The sequence below is a fragment of the Diceros bicornis genome, chromosome 8 (assembly GCF_020826845.1).
Source record: "Diceros bicornis minor isolate mBicDic1 chromosome 8, mDicBic1.mat.cur, whole genome shotgun sequence".
NCBI lineage: Eukaryota > Metazoa > Chordata > Mammalia > Perissodactyla > Rhinocerotidae > Diceros > Diceros bicornis.
Window position 1 is genome coordinate 31,137,760 of NC_080747.1, and position 17,965 is coordinate 31,155,724.

General features: G+C 38.5%; 1 protein-coding gene across 1 annotated transcript in view; it reads left to right on the top strand.

Annotated features, from left to right (window-relative positions):
* The window catches only part of PGM2 (phosphoglucomutase 2), a 40,564-nt gene extending 35,039 nt beyond the window's left edge, over positions 1-5,525 (top strand). Inside the window, exon 14 of the mRNA XM_058546870.1 lies at positions 4,196-5,525. Coding sequence (XP_058402853.1) covers positions 4,196-4,298 — 103 coding nt within the window. The 3' untranslated portion in view covers positions 4,299-5,525. The remainder of the gene's footprint in view (positions 1-4,195) is intronic.
* The last annotated feature ends 12,440 nt before the right edge of the window (positions 5,526-17,965 follow it).

The following is a 17,965-nucleotide window of genomic DNA, read 5'->3' on the forward strand; positions in this document are numbered from 1 at the left end:
TCAACACAGTCCAATAGCAATAAAATGTGAGCCACATATGCAATTTGAAATTTTCTACTGGACACATTTTTAAATACAGTCGTGCACCATATAACGATGTTTCAGTCAATGATGGACTGCATATGTGACGGTGGTCCCATAAGATTAGTACCATAGGGCCTAGGTGTGTAGTAGACTATACCATCTAGGTTTGTGTGAGTACACTCTATGATGTTTGCACAATGATGAAATCGCCTAATGATGCATTTCTCAGAACGTATCCCCATTGTTAAGCAACTCGTGACTGTAGTGAAAAGAAACAGGTAAAATTAATTTTAATAATATATTTTATTTAATGTAGTATATTAAAATATTATCATTACAACGTGTAATCCATATAAAAGTTGTTAATGAGATAGTTCACTTTTTTTCCACACTAAGTCTTCAAAATCCATTTAGTATTTTATACTTTACATATCTCAATTTGAATGCTAAATTTTTTCAGAAAAACTTGATCTGTGTTTAGATTTCATAAAATTTACAGTTGAAAAAGCCGATTTTAATACCCAAGTTGCTCCAAAAGTACTTGTTTTCCAATAAATGAATCAACTGTCCGTTTTAAATTTGAATTTCAATTAATTAAACTTCAGTTAAATTAAAAATTCAGTTCCTCAGTTGCACTAGCCACATCAAGTGCTCCATAGCCACATGTGACTAGTGGCTACTGTAGTAGACAGCATAGGTCTAGGTAGTTGTTATAACATATACACCCCAAAGCTTTGCTCATAGAAGGGTTTTTCTGGGCTTGTGAATGAAATTTTCACTATGTGGAAATAAAAGCCGAGGAAAATGTTTGAGCATCTTCGGCAAGCCAATAGCATATTAGATGTAGCAAATTAGAGGGGTGGAGAAAGAATTGTTACAGGTAGACTTTCCTTAGGCAGGGAGAAGTGAGTTCTGGTAGCAAAGCAAGAAATATTAAAGCAAAACAAAATTGTAAAACCTGGATACAAGGACTCATTATTATGTTCACCACTCTGCGGGTTTATCATAATAGCATTCCACACTCAAATGGGCCTGAATCTTCTGAATAAGAGCGCCAGTCCAACAGACAAAGTCATGATTATGGCCCTCAAACATCATGATATTCAAACATATTGAAGAAGTCATGGTACTGGCTAATATATTTTGCCATGAATTCCCATTTAAAACCTTTTTGTGCTTAAAGGGCAAAAATTCGATGATTAAGCAACGTGAACAAACACATAAAACAGCTCATTTTGTAAGCATTCTTTATTACCAACATTTTATTGTAATATTGTTCATGTATCAATGTTTCCACGTGTGTTAAATAATAAGCTATTTGTTACTATATTGAATATGGTTTTCCATCGATATTTTTTTGTAATTCTCATTCTCACTTAGTGTTTTCATATTTCTACAACTCATTCTTTTGAAAACAAGTGGACGTTAGTCCAATTTAAAGATGTTTTCTCTGTATATTTCTCTTTTATTTTTCATTCTCTTATCAAAATGTATCTAATATTTCAGAAAATTTTCCTTTATAATAACAATACTATTTAATGTTTAAGGATTTGCAGTATTTACGTTTTTCATGTGGCTTATTGAGTGGACTTAAATTCAAATATTAATTTATAAATTGCTAAAAATACTTTTGAAAAATTGTCCTTTGATTATATTCATTGAAATTTTGCTTGCATTTATTAATTGGGACATTAGGTACTAGGTCAGTCAATGGATATGCTGTCAGTGCTCAAGCAAGTCACCAGCATACCTAATGGACAATAGCAATAAAGCCATGGCTGAGATTTCCTTATTTTCTTTTTTTTTTTTTTTAATTTTTTGTTTATTGCAGTAACATTGGTTTATAACATTGTAAAAATTTCAGGTGTACATCATTGTACTTCTATTTCTGCATAGATTACATCATGTTCAATCCTTATTTTCTGATAACCTTAAATATTATTAATATATTTTATACCATGAATATCATTTATTTATAGAATTTCACAACTTATTAATCCTTTAGAATGGAAAATCCTTTTTAAGATAAGTCTTTCTTTTAAAAAATATTTTTGTGGGGGTAAATGTCTTTAGTTTTGTCCAACTTTTTATTTTGAAAAATTTCCAACCTACAGAAATGTTGAAATAATTGTGCAGTGAATACCCACATACCCGTCGCTTAGACCAGCGGTTGGCAAACTTTCAGTAAAGAGCCAGATAGTAAATATTTTAGGATTTACAGACCATATGATCTCTGTCGAGCTACTCAGCTCTGTTGTTATAGCGTGAAAGTAGCCATATACATAAAGGAATGGGGGTGGCTGTGTTACAATAAAACTTTATTTATAAAAACAGGCCACAAACTATAGTTTGCCTACCCCAACCTAGACTCAGCAATATCTTGTGATTTTTGCTCTCTCTGTTTCCATAAATTATTGTATATTTGGGATTGTTTTTTTTTTTCCCTGAGCCATTTGAAAGTAAGTCGTGGACCTCAATACACATCTCCTAAGAACAAAGATATCTTTTACTATCCCAAGGTTTAGATAATAATTAGACAGGGTTCTAACAGAGAAACAAACTGGTAGGAGATACATATATATATATATATATATATATATATATAAATTCACTGATGAGTTTTAATTTTAGGTATATTATAAAACAAAAACAGGGGCCGGCCCCGTGGCTTAGCGGTTAAGTGCGCACGTTCCGCTGCTGGCGGCCGGGGTTTGGATCCCGGGACCGCACTGATGCACCGCTGCTGAGGCCGCGTCCCACATACAGCAACTAGAAGGATGTGCAGCTATGACAGACAACTATCTACTGGGGCTTTGGGGGAAAAATAAATAAATAAAATCTTTAAAAAAAAAAAAAACAATAATTATTAATGTGCCTTCCTTAGAGCTGTTATTTTTTTCAAAGCACATTTATGCGGAAGGAAAAAAAGACGTGTGTGATTCATATGTACTCATGAAGCATAATTACTTTATGTGTTACCAATGGGGATAAAAATAATTATAATGATAGCTACCTTTATTGAGGTTTTGGGGCCAGGTTCTGTGCTAATTGCTTTATATAATTTATCTCAATCTATACAACTCTCTTGAGAAGATAAAGTCTTTATCCCAATTTTACAAATGAGGAATCTGGGCCTTTGAGAGGCTATTTGCCCAAGGGCACACAGCTAATAAGTAGTAGAGCCAGAATTAACGTTTGTAATAAAATGAATTGGTTTAGTTGTACTGGCTAGCTATTACAATGTAAAAATGATCTTAACTAATTATAAGGATTGCAATTTTCATTAAAATAAAGTTTGCTTATATTAAAGATGGTCAAGTATGAAGTAATGAAAGTTGGAATTGAAGGATTTAGTTTTTTTAATTCAGCTTTTTTTGCTTTAAGTACTTATAGTAATTCACATTATGCTAGCAGCCTGACACAGAAGCTGCTGGAAGCCTAATTACAAGTTTGTTTTATCTATTATCAACCTTCTAATTGTTTGCACATAAATTAGTATTTTCCACATGCTTGAAACTTGATTTCCTTAGAAGGATCTAGCTCCTTAGGTTCTTGTTTATGCTTTAGTTGTGACCCTTTTGTTCCAGAGGTAGCATAAAAAAGATAAACCCAAGGGGTCTGAGTTTCACGTTTGTGACTAGCAGGCCCACTAGGAGGCTCCCCATCTCTGTCCATTCTAGGAGGGCCTTACAGATGAGGCCGCAGCTTAGCTTCCAATAGTTTGAGGGCAAACAAGATCAGGAACATTCGTATCCTGGGAGACCTAGGACTTAGCAGAGATGTCGTTTGTGAAAGTTGAGCAAGATTTAATGACAACTGGAGTGATGAAAGTTTTCTCTGCACTGTTAAGTACTAACATTGTAAATCTTTTAGGGATGTTAGGCCAAACACTGTGTTTCTTTAAAATTCTTAGGAAAAGTGCAAAGGGATAATTTTGTTTATAGTAGAAACTTTGGGAAAACTTTTGGGGAAAAGAATGGATAGTCTCATGGGAGTTTTTGTCCAAGTTAACAGATGTGTTCCCACGCTTACGTCACTGGAGTTCTGTTTTGTCTGATTTAGCCCTCCTCTTAAGGTTAAATTTTAGTGTTACTTGATCAGTGGGGGGAGTTTTTAAAATACCCTTTGGAATAATCCACTGATTTGGAATTTTTTTCCCCTTGTTTTCCAGTGATCCTGAGCAGCTGAAGAAAGAACTAAATGAACTAGTCAGTGCTATTGAAGAATATTTTTTCCAGCCACAAAAGTATAACCTGCAGCCAAAGGCAGAGTAAACTATTCCAGCTTTGGGCATAATTACATTTACACACAATTGAGCGGAGCTTCATTTGTTAAGGAATATTTTTGAGGGCCAAATTATTTAAGCTATCGCTACAGGTATTTATACATTTTTTTAATAGACCTACGTGTTTTCCTCATTGTTCTATGTTTGATCTTTAAGGTGAAGAAAGATAGCCAAACCTAATAAACCAACATTCCTATTGAAAGGTTAAGCCTGGGCATTATCTAAATTTAAAAATGAAGATTTTAAAAATAACTAACTTTCAAAAATATATTGTAATTCATATGCTTTAATTAGAATAAATAACACATATACGTCTTCTCTATAATCGTTTTTATGAATTATTGAAATAGCCAGAAAGCCTATACAAGTACTAAATTCTGTGCCGGCCCGGTGGCTTAGCGGCTAAGTGTGCACGTTCCACTACTGGCGGCCCGGGTTCAGATCCTGGGCACACACCAACGCACCACTTGTCCGGCCATGCTGAGGCCGCGTCCCACATACGGCAACTAGAAGGATGTGCAGCTATGACATACAACTATCTACTGGGGCTTTGGGGAAAAAAAAAGGAGGAGGATTGGCAGTAGATGTTAGCTTAGAGCTGGTCTTCCTCAGCAAAAAGAGGAGGATTAGCATGGATGTTAGCTCAGGGCTGATCTTCTGCACCAGAAAAAAAAAAAAAAAGTACTAAATTCTGGGCTGTCACATGTAGGATAGCCACCTCTTAGGTATATGTATATTTACATTTATTTACATTTCTATCAATTGCTTAAAAAGTAAAATAAATGAACAGATCAAATGTTGTGTTCATGTTTAGGGAAAATACAATTCACAGGAACCTGTCAAGTGGAGCAAGAGATACTTTAAAAAAATAATGTTTCTTCGACCTAAAACTTTTTAGTTCTAATAACACACCATTATACATTGTACGTGTGCTCGGAAAAAACAGCTTAACCATTTTTGTTCAATCTGTTAACATTCATTTTATCTCTTTAAATCTTGAATCAAACAATTGGCTATTTGAAACTTGCAAAGAACTTTATTGTACGGTCGTTTGCTTTAGCACAATTTAATGTAATTCTTGGTCCTGAGGCAGCAAGGACTATAAGCGATAACTTATACCTATCGCTGACTTTTTACCTGACTATTTACCTGACTTTGATTTTTTTGCCTTGTTTGTATGTGATTAAAATCTAAAACCAGACTTTATTATAATAGATTTCCTTTTCCAGGTTTATTATTTCATCTGTGCCTTCTACCCTCCTCATAACTGATGGCCTTATAACCTTCCAGAATGACTCCCATTGAGCTAGGACCAAGCTGTGCTTTATATACTTTATGTATTTTATACGATTTTCTATTTTTAAAGCAAATGATTACCCATTATTATTATTATTGTTAACCTAAATGGTTATTAACAGTTTCATAACAATGAAAAATTACAATACTATCGATAATCAGTTTTCTAAAATAAAGGAAAAGATGTTTTTATATCTTAGTAATACATAGTTTGTGCCCTACCAGAACTCTTAAACTTATAATATTCAATATATTCTGTCAGCTGCTTAATTGTAGAAGCTACATTTATTTTTGCTTTATACTGTTTTCTAGTCTCAAACTGTTCTCTGAAAAAAGAAGTGTTAGATTTGTGTCCTCTCTACAAACAGTTTTTTGAGTTTTTTTAGGGCAGTTCTAGATTCACAGCACAATTGAGAGGAAAGTACAGAGATTTCCTATATACCCACTGCCCCACACATGTACAGTCTTCCCCATTACCAACGTCCCCCACCAGAGTGGTACATTTGTTATAATTGACGAACCTACATTGGCATAGTATTATCACCCAAACTGTGGAGACAATAAAAGATCATTGTTTGTCAGGGGTTAGGGGGAAGGAGGGATGAATAGGCGGAGCACAGAGGATTTTTAGGGCAGTGAAAATACTCTGTATGATACTGTAATAGTGAATACATGTTTTTATACATTTGTCCAGATCTATAGAATGTACAACACCAAGAGTGAACCCTAATGTAAACTCTGGACTTTGGGTGATAATTTTGTCATTTTTAAAATGAAGAAATTTTACTAAATGGTCTCTGAGGTCATTTCATGCTGCAGATCTTTAAATTAGGTGGAAATCTATAAAAGGCACTATCAGCAACAGTAAATCATTGGCAATTCTCTTGGGCAGAATGCTTGCCTAGCCCTCTTATAAGACCTAACAGCTGAGATAGAGGGAAAAACACCTTGTACCAAAGAGGGGCAGCCTTGTGTTCATAGCCTGCCTTGCCTTGTAGCCTGAAGGGGGTGTGCGCTGAAACTGGGGACAAGCAAGGCAGAACCACGTGGCCTGCAGGTGCCAGGAAGATGTTTTGTAGGGCAGTAACTCGTGATCAGGAGTGTGTGCTGGCATGGCAGTCCCTCTGCGTGCTAATAGCTAAACCTGCTTGGGAAGACTGTCCAATTTGAGTGTAGAGGTGACAGCCCATTTTCTCTTGGTGCATGGAAAGAACAAATCCCAAGTGAAGTCTGAGATACTGACTTGTGGGAGAAAATGCAGGCCAACTGTTTTTTTGTCATCTCGCTATGAAATAAATAACAGCTATTTCTCTTTCCTTTAAGAAACATTGGAAGTCCCTCTCATTTATTTATCTTGTCAGTTTACCTTAATGATCATGCTGTTAAGAGAAAGTATTGTTATTTCATGACATTGGAAACCTGTGGTTTTAATAATAAATGCTTTAAGTGACAGAACAAATGTGTATGTCCTACTTTGAAGGGATCTTGAAAGGATGGCATCTAAATCATATTTATAATTTCTGTATCCTGAAAGACCGAATACTCAGAGCTATTTGTGCGTTCATTCATCTGTTCACTGACTGAGTCAGGTTTGAATCCGGCTATGAGCCAGGCGCTTTACAATAGTCGAGTACTTGAACTGTGGGAAAGCAGTTCAGTAATGCCCCCTTTTGGACCATCTTTTTCAAGACTGTCGAGTTCAAATTCCTTACATTTTTATTCAAAACAATTTGGCTCTGGGAGGCTATTTGCATATCATTTCCCTGCACCATCCTTTTGTTCCTTTCTTGGCTACAAGCATATTTGTGTAGAATAACTCAACCATTGAAAGCAAGATGTCACGCTCCTAGGCAGATGAGAATCGAAGTTTAAAATAACATCACTTCTTCCTTCGACTTCTCCAGGTAAGCAGAGTACAGTGACTACTCAGATTAACTGCAGGAGAAAGACATCTGTCTGGAGAGGCAAGGCCCTCTGACATGAGTGTTTGGTCACCAGGATGGGCAGCAGTGTTGGGGAGTCTGGTCTCTTTTGACCTGGCTCCCTTGTGTCAGTCCTTGAAAATAAAATTTGAGAAACAGAGCTGTCAGCCACCTCCCACTCAGGTCCAGTTCAAGCCACTTGGGGGCCGGCCCCGTGGCTTAGCAGTTAAGTGCGCACGCTCAGCTACTGGCGGCCCGCGTTCGGATCTGGGGCGCGCACCAATGCACCACTTCTCTGGCCATGCTGAGGCCACGTCCCACATACAGCAACTAGAAGGATGTGCAACTATGACATACAACTATCTACTGGGCTTTGGGGGAAAAAAAGGAGGAGGATTGGCAATAGATGTTAGCTCAGAGCCGGTCCTCCTCACAAAAAAAAAAAAAAGCCACTTGGGTGTTTCATCCAAAACTGGTGCAAAATGGAGTTGGGCACACAGACCTAAGAGCTAGCCAAGTCTAAATAGCTTTTGAAACCATTTCAAAATAGCATTGTGTAACTTCCAAAGGGAAGTTAGGCGTGCAGTTTACAGAGATGATGAGCCTGACTGTGTCCTTAAAATACATCGTTCTGAACTATTTCACCTTAACTGGAAAAAACTTTTTAAAAATCTCTAGGTGGCAGGAGTGAAATGCAGCTCCAGCTCTGATAAGGGTTCCTATTGTTTAATAAAACGAAAGTAAACTTTAGGTGGAGGCTTGGGCTAATTATCTGCTTTGCTGGTTCCACAGGATTCCTTGTTTTTCTTTCTGAACCCTAAGTTGGTTTATTCCATAAGCTGTAATCATTGGATCCTCCGCCCTCTGAAAGCTTCTTTATGCTCGTGGCTGTAATTGTCCAAAGTATAGGATAGCTGACGTCTCTCCCAAGTTCTCACCCTGTATGACCACCCACCTACTTGGACTTTCCGACTCAGATGTCCTCAAATGGTGTTCAGCGCAGCCCTGCCCCAAATCAGTTTTCCCACTCCGTTCCCCAGCTGCCCTCCCTCCAGTCGACTCGGACAATCGCCACCTCAAAACACCTGCCCAGAACCTTCAGTGACTTTAATGTCTGACCTGTCTTTATTTTTAAACTTATTATGGAGAATTTCAAATATATACAAAGAATGGTACAATGGACCTCCACGTACCCATCATCCAGCTGTAGCAAATCCTCCATTCATGCCCAATCTTGGTATCTAAATCCCGCTCACTCCCCATCTTGCTATGGGACAATTCTGAAGCAAATCTCAGACCTGTCATCACATCTGTCAGTATTTCAGTATGTATCTGTAAAAGATAGGACTTATTTACACACACACAACCATACTACCATTGTCCCACCTAAAAATGTTGACAATTCCTTAACATCAATTCTCCAGTGTGCCATTTCCCCAGCTGTCTCATATGTGTTGTTTACACTTTGCTTGAATCAGTGTTCAAATAGTGTCCGCTCATTGTGTTTGATTAATAGGTCTCTTAAATCTCTTTTAATCTAGAAAGTCTTCCTCTCTTTTTTCTTTTCTTTTCCCCTTTTTGTAATTTATTCCAAACTACCAAATCATTTGTCCTGTAGGATTTCTCACATTTTGGATTTTGCTAATTGCCTCCTCAAGGAGGCATTTCTCTGTGCCTTATATTTCTTATAAAGTGATTTAGAAGATTGAGAAGCATGATCTGATTCAGGGTTTTTTTGGCAAGAATACTTGATAGGAGTTGGGGAGGGGTGGCACTCATACCAAGGCTAGTTGTTTTCCAAGTGCCATGGATTATCACCATGGCAGTTTGCCCACCCCTGCTCTGCTCTGCATAATAAGAGAGTGATCAAGTAAAAGGCAGTGGGGTTCAGTTAAAAGGAGAGATAAATTGACGTATCCAGTGTTACTCACACAATACTTCAAGAAGAGGGCACGAGGAGCTGATGGACGATTTCAGGTAGGATTGGTAGTTTATGTCAGCCTTCATGAAAGAATGCTTGATGCCCTCACAGAGCTCTCAGGCTCCAACAGTTGAAAGAAAGTGATTTGTCACACCTGTAGATTCTTAGTGATTCCTTTTAATTGATTGCTTGCCTGTTCTAGAACAAAATTACATTTTTGTGTCGAGTTATAAAGACCAATCAACAAAGGGAGAAATGTGAACAAGATGAAAGAATCCACAGAGAGATCTGCTGAAGTCTTTCCTTGAGTGGACCAGGTACAGGGTGGATGTAACCACAAGTCAGGAAGTGTGATGATCTTCTTTTAGATGGTGTGTACTCCAGTATGCAACCCAGAATTGGAACCACAATCTTTGTTGATAAGATACCAGGAGACGTAAATGAGGATGAGCTTGTGCTGTTTCTTGAGAAGGGTGGTCTCATTTGAGATCTACATCCTATGTCTCATCAGAGAGGATGCATTTAGCACGTTCTGTGGAAAGGATGCTGACAGAAAGCTGGTAAGTTGTGTGACGGCCATGAAATTTGCCACAGTATGCATTTCTGTGGCAATCAACAGGCTGGATCAATTTCACAAAGTAAGACATAGGAAAAGATTTTGAAAGAAGTCACACAAAGTTTGGTCAATGTTATTTTCTGTCATCAATATCATCTCTATAATAACAACAAAAAGGTTTGAGAGTTCTGCTTCTTTAAGAATCACCAGTTAGCAGCACAAGCCAGAGGCTGGCTGGCTGGAAACCTAAAAAAATAGAAAAATGTAATTACGGTTAAATGGATTGACCTGTGGATGAAACAGACTGAGCTTGTGGCAAGGTATATATTTTATTTGGGAGAATGAAAGAAATATTGAATAGGCCGTTTTTTGAATTTAGAAAACTCAAAAGGAGGAAGAAGTTGAAATATTATGCAGTCACTCACAAATGGTAGCACGCTGTACACACTGTTCTGCGTCTGCTTTTCAGTCTCCTAGTTAGAAGGACATTTAAGGTGTTTCCAATTCTTTGCTAATATAACATAGCAATGAATAACATTGCATATGTCATTTTCCCTCCCATTCTAGTATAGAAAAAATGCTATTTTAACAGCTAAAATATCTCCTTGTTGAAAGAATGACATGAAATGGTCTATGTGAGAACACTTGACACATTGCAAAGTGTTAAGTATTACTATCGTTGGATAAATGAACAAATTAGATTTATAAATTATGTCTCACAATCCACCCATTTAGTGTTTGCAGCTCTGTTTTAGAAAACCAGTATCTTTTTGCTGCCCTTATTTCCCAGATGTTGAGAGTAATTTTTAAAAAGAAAAAAAATTAGTATTTCTAGGTTGTGACCATTATAACCTGTTGAGGTTAAGGTTGTGTGGGCTCCCTAACCAGACTATCTGAGTTTCAATTCCAACTACTTTCTAACTATGTGATATTGGACAAATTTTTTAGCATCTCTAAACCTCAATTTCCTTATCTGTAATGAGATGAAATTGAATCATTTTTTCAAAATCATTGTTGAAGACATTTTTTAATTGCCTTAGATCATGGATGACACTAATCGGTGATTAGGGAGAAATTTTAGACCATCAGTAGAAATTTATTAGCTATGGGAGAAAACGCTCATAGAACATTAGGCCCCATGGATGACACACAGATGTACTCATTATTGTTCCTGCCAAAGGAGAGAAAAGTTTGCCTGGGGAAATGAGACACACAGGACCTAGAGGAAGTATTGAAAGAAAATTTGGGATTAATTCTTTTGTAATCTTGGAGTGGGAAAGGCCTTTCTAACTCCAACTCAAGTTATAAAGAAAGGATTGATAAATTTGCCTACATTAAATAGAATCTTCTGTGACAAACTGGGGAAAAATATTTGCAACTTGTATCACAAAGGGCTTATCTCCCTAATCTCTCCAAAGAGTCCCTAGACATGAATAACAAAAAAGATCAACAACTCAAGAGAAAAAGGGGCAAATGATACAGAAAGATAGTTCACAGAAAAGGGAACACAAATGTCTTTTAAGCATATTTTTTTTAAGTGCTCAAGATATTTTTTTTACCCCCTGTTGTTTCCTGTGCTATTTCCTATTCTTTTTGTGGTTACTCTTAAAATCTTAACATGTAAATTTCCTCAATCAGGTTTAAAGTTAATATCTCTAGCCTCCACCCAAATAATACAGGAAATTTAATGTTTGCTTAGATAATATATTCAAATGGTAGAAAATTCAAAAGGTGCAAAAGGGTATATAGAAAGTGAACTGTCTCTAATTTGCCCTGTCACCCAGTTTCTATGCACGAAGGCAACCACCTTTGCCAGTTTCAAGTGTATTCTCCCAGAGATCTTGTATATAAAACAATTACATGATGGATTCTTTTGTCTTGATTTGTTTTATCCAAGTGGTACGACACTGTACACAGTGTTCTGCACTCTGCTTTTTTCATTGAGCAATTGCGAAAGCATTTTAATGTTTGTGATTATTCACTCCTTCCTTCCCTGTAGATGGAGCATATGAGAAATCCGTGTTCATTGTCATAGCCCACTGAGATGTTGTAGTTGTTAATGCAGAAAAATCTGACTCATATAGAAATGCATTTATTCTATATCATACTCAGAAATGTATTTCATTCTTTTTAATGGACAAATAATACATATACATTTTTTTTTGCAGGGGAAGATTTGCCCTAAGCTAACATCTGTTGTCACTCTTCCTCCTCTTTTCTTCCTTTGTTTTTTTACCCCCCAAAGTCCCAGTACGTAGTTGTGTATAGTTGTAAGTTCTTCTGGTTCTTCTATGTGAGCCGCCGCCACAGCATGGCTACTGACAGATGAGTGGTGTGGTTCCGTGCCCAGGAACTGGGCCCCGGGCCACCGAAGTGGAGCGTGCCAAACTTGAACCGCTAGGCCATCAGGGCTGGCTCCAAATAATATTTTAAAATAGGGATATAATGCAATCTGTTTAATCATTTCCTCTATTGATGAATATTGTGGTTGTGTCTAATTTGTGCTGTTTCAAACAATGCAGCAGTGAATAACTTTGTCACGTATCATTTCGTGTGTGTGTGTCTACAGGATAGTCCGCTTAATTTTGAAAACCCTTCAAAATCTTTATTTTTGAAAGTTAATGCTTATGTAGATTCACCAAGCTGGTTGCTATTTTAATTCATCCATCCTACCTCTTCTTGCCGGAGCACATATTTTAGAAGTTGTTTAAGTCTTGACCTGAAAATGTCTTTTGTCACCTTCATTTGTTAGTAATAGTTCTGCCAGATAAAGGGCCCACGTTGATGTTTATTTTCCCTGGCACTTTGAAGTCACTGTTGAATTATGTTCTGGCCTTTTTTGTTTCTGACCAAAAGTGTGCTGTTAATCAAGCTGCCATCCTTTTGTAGATAGTTTTTTTTTCTTTCTGATTGCTTTTTTAAAAAAGTATTTTATTAAGGTTTAATATACATACAATAAAGTGCATAAAATCTGAAATGTACAACTCAGTGACTCTTTACACATTTATGTGTCCATGTAACCATGAAGATATAAAACATTTCCAGTATCTAAAAGGGTACTCTCATGCCGCCCCTTTCTAGTTGGATCCCTTCCCTCCCACCTCTCTCCCAAGATAACCACTATTTTTTTTTTTTTTGGTGAGGAAGATTAGCCCTGAGCTAACATCTGTTGCCAATACTCCTCTTTTTGCTGAGGAAGATTGGCCCTGGGCTAACATCCGTGCCCATCTTCCTCTACTTTATATGTGGGACGCCTGCCACAGCATGATCCATTAACCGGTGCTTAAGTCTGTGCCTGGGATCCGAACCTGCAAACCCCGGGCTGCTGAAGCGGAGCGTGTGCACCCAACCACTATGCCACCAGGGTGGCCCCAATAACCACTATTTTAACACCTGACATCATACATTAGTTTTGCCTGTTCTTGAACTTCATATAAGTGAGGTTGTGTCTTTTGCTCACTATTTGATGACATCTTTTGCTCACTATTTGATTGCTTGTAAGACTTTTTTTTTGCCCTTGGTGTTCTGTAGTTTTGTATGATATTAGGTATACACTTGTTTTCCATTTCTCTATCTCTGTGTTGCTTTTCAACAATTTGCTCAGAGCTATCTTCCAGTTCACTAGTCTCTCGTTAGCTTTTTCTAATCTGCTGTTTAACCTTATTTTTTTTTTATAATTTTATTTATTCATTTTTTTCCCCCAAAGCCCCAGTAGATAGTTGTATGTCATAGCTGCACATCCTTCTAGTTGCTGTATGTGGAACGTGGCCTCAGCATGGCCGGAAAAGCGGTGCGTTGGTGCTCGCCCGGGATCCGAACCCGGGCCGCCAGCAGCAGAGCGCACGCACTTAACTGCTAAGCCATGGGCCCAGCCCCCAACATTTTTTTTTGAGTTTCAAATTTCTGTATATATATTTTTTTTAGTTTCTAGAAGTTCTCTTTGATCTTTTTTCAAATCTTCCTTTTTAAATTTATCTTTTTACTATTAGTGTCGCATTCTATCCTCTTGGTTCCCATTTTTGCTTTTTGTTTTTGAATGATTTTTAATATGCTTGTTTTATTCCCTCTTTCAGCTTGTTCTATAATCTAAAGTTCTTGGGATGCTATTTCTTCAGTGTATGGTGTGTGCTGACTGTCCCTCACAGTGGATTGTTTTCTAGTGTTTGAATTTGTTTGTTTTTATTTTCAGCAGAGATTTGTTTGTTTATTTATTTATTTAATTTGTGGGAGTCTCTTGTGCCCTACTCTGTAGAAATATTATTACAGAGCAGTTTTGTATTTACTTCTGCAAGGTCCCAGGGGTTTTGCTATTTTGTTGCTCTTGTTATTATTGCTGCTGTTGTTTTGCTTGTTTTTTAAACTGTTTTGTTTTTGTTTTGTGGTCTTTTTTTAAACTGTTAATTGCTTTGTATACCTACAATTACAGTTATTAATTAATTATAAGATACTATTTACATGTGGTTGTAAAGAATACATTTTAGGGGCTGGCCCCATGGCTTAGCGGTTAAGTGCTCGCGCTCCGCTACTGGCGGCCCGCGTTCGGATCCTGGGTGCGCACTGACGCACTGCTTCTCCAGCCATGCTAAGGCCGTGTCCCACATACAGCAACTAGAAGGATGTGCAACTATGACATACAACTATCTGCTGGGGCTTTGGGGGAAAAAAGGAGGAGGATTGGCAATAGATGTTAGCTCAGAGCCGGTCTTCCTCAGCAAAAAGAAGAGGATTGGCATGAATGTTAGCTCAGGGCTGATCTTCCTCGGAAAAAAAAAAAGAAGAATACATTTTAAAATGATGTGTATAGGGGCCGGCCCCGTGGCTTAGCAGTTAAGTGCGTGCCCTCTGCTACTGGCGGCCTGGGTTCGGATCCCGGGCACGCACCGATGCACCGCTTCTCCGGCCGCGTCCCACATACAGCAACTAGAAGGATGTGCAACTATGACATACAACTATATACTGGGCTTTGGGGGAAAAATAAATAAATAAAAAATTATAAAATGATGTGTACAGATTTATATCTAGCAGCATAGTGCTACCCAAAACAACTATACAAAGTGATCTTAAAATTCATATGGAAGTAAAGGGCCGTAATATGCAAAGTAATAGGAAGAATAAATGTTGGGAAACAATGCTCCATTGGTCTCTTGCATTTCTGCACATCTTTTGAGCAGGGGCACTGACAGATTTTTTTCTGGACTATCTTTTCAAGGATATTTGGGTAGCAAACAACTTTGGAAGACAGAAATAGTGTCTCCCTCCAGGGCATAGGGCAGATTTGTTTAATATCCAGGATGTTTTAGAAATGTTTCCCTCTGGGGTAAAGGATAGGCAGGCTTGCTAGCATCCCCCTTTAAAAGTTTGGGGTTTCCTAAGTTTGGGTTCCTCACTGTGATGTGCGCAGCATTCATCTCAGCTCTTCCATGTCACACGTGGGACTTGGGGACAAGAGTAACTGAGGTGAATGTGAGCTTATGCTGCCTGCTGTCCTGTGAGCCAGAAAGTCCTTTGCCTCCGACTCACCAGCCCCTCATGTCTTCTGTCTGTATCCACGAAACAGTGACAGGGTAACTTGTTAGATGGCAAATAGATACATTCTCAGGCTCTTCACAGTTCTTCCAAATAAGAAGAGGGGAATTGTACTAGCAAATATTAAGATTTATGATAAAGATATAGCAAGCAAATCTGGCAGAGAGAGATGGACAAATAAACCAATGGAAGAAAATAATAAATAAGCACATGTATATAGAAGAAATGGGTATATGACTAACGTGGCATCTTGGTGTGTAGGGAAAGAACTATTGAGTAAAAAACTCTGGAATAATTAGCGATCCAAACGGAAAAGCTAAAATTTAATCCCTACCTCAAAACATATCCACAACTATACCAAAAGGTAAATTCTAGTTGGATTCAAGATCTAAACATGAACAATAAAATTTTTTTTTTTTTGTGAGGAAGATCAGCCCTGAGCTAACATCCCTGCTAATCCTCCTCTTTTTGCTGAGGAAGACCGGCTCTGAGCTAACATCTATTGCCAATCCTCCTCCTCCTTTTTTTTTTTCCCCAAAGCCCCAGTAGATAGTTGTATGTCATAGTTGCACATCCTTCTAGTTGCTGCATGTGGGACGTGGCCTCAGCATGGCTGGAGAAGCGGTGTGTCGGTGCACACCCGGGATCCGAACCTGGGCCGCCAGTAGCAGAGCGCACACACTTAACCGCTAAGCCACGGAGCCAGCCTAGTTACTGTTGTTTTTGTGTTACTTTTATTAGCTTTTGATTCCTGCACGAACTTGTGAGCAGCAATTCACATCTCATACGCATGTGACACAGGCTTGGAGTTTTGATTTCAGATCATGAACTCACTCTCCCCACCTCTGCCTCCCAGCCCAGCCCCCAACCCTCATCTTCACCCAGCATCTCACGCAAACTACAAGCTTCCCTGATCCTTGTAGCAAAATTTTTTCTAGTTTCCTTTTCACAGAGGTGTAGTCCTTTCAGGTTTCTTGGACCCTAAGGGATAAGATAGGACACCATGAATAAGGAGACTTGAAAAAAGAATCCAACAGAACTTTTGGAGGAAAAAAAAATAATATAAATAAAAACAACTCCCTGCCTATCAGCCCGGGCCCACATTTCCAGTCGTGTGTGTGTGTGTGTGTGTGTGTGTGTGTGGTGTGTGTGTGGTGTGTGTGTATGTGTGTGTGTGGTGTGTGTGTATGTGTGTGTGTGGTATGTGTGTGTGTGTGGTGTGTGTGTATGTGTGTGTGGTGTGTGTGTGGTGTGTGTGTGGTGTGTGTGTATGTGTGTTTGTGTGTGTGTGGTGTGTGTATGTGTGTTTGTGTGTGTGTGTATGTGTGTGTGTATGTGTGTGTGGTGTGTGTGTGTGGTGTGTGGTGTGTGTGTGTGGTGTGTGTGTGTGGTGTGTGTGTGGTGTGTGTGGTGTGTGTGTGGTGTGTGTGTGTGTGTGGTGTGTGTGTGTGGTGTGTGTGGTGTGTGTGTGGGGTGTGTGTGTGTGTGTGTGTGGTGTGTGTGTGTGTGTGTGTGGTGTGTGTGTGGTGTGTGCGTGTGTGTGTGTGTGTGTGTGTGTGAGTGATGTTAAAGCCCTAGCCCTTGAGGCCCACACCTGGTCACAGACCTCCCTAAGGCCATGGGTGCTTCAGCTGCTGCTTTCTGCTCATCTCAGTCCACCTAGGAAAAATTTCCTAACACCTGAGAAATTTTCCTATCTTTCTTTGGAGTTCAACTTTATAATTGAAAGCATTTTGTGATATTTTACGTAGCACTAATATCCATCCGCATCGGGAGACTTCTCCGCAGGTGCACAGGCTGCACGCTGCGGGAACTCCCACCCATCACTGCAGGTTCCTGTAACCCTGCTAGCTCCCAGCAAAATCTCACTTAGGGGGAAGGGGCTTGAAGAAATTCTGAATGACTTTCAAGTTGTTAAGTTTTAAGTTGAAAAATGTTACTGGCTTTGGATAAGCTTTCCTGCTCTTGCTGGCAAACTTTGACCATTTAAAAGAGAAAAATGTTTCAAACTTTTTCTTTACATCATTATACTGTTTCTGAAGCAGCACAAATGGTGAATTCCTGAAGTGTGAGCTTTCAAAAAGGTTGGGGTTATTTGAATTTTCACCTGAAAGAAAATAGCCTGTTAGGTTAGCATCCTGTTCTCCCTACAGAGAAATGGAAGAGGAAAGAAAGCTGATAAAATCCAGAGAAGGAGGATAAGGAGGGACATTGCAATACTGAATAATAATGATAATGGCATGCTTTCCTACATGCCAGGTTCTGTTCTAAGTATTTTACCTTTATTAACTTAGTAATTCTATTGACAGCATTGTAATGTAAATTCTATTATTTTTATCCCCATCTTATGGGTGGGGACACTGAGAACCAACACAAGTCAGTTAAGTAATTTGCCTAAATTTACAAAGCTAGGCAGTGACCCTTGGCCACCTGAT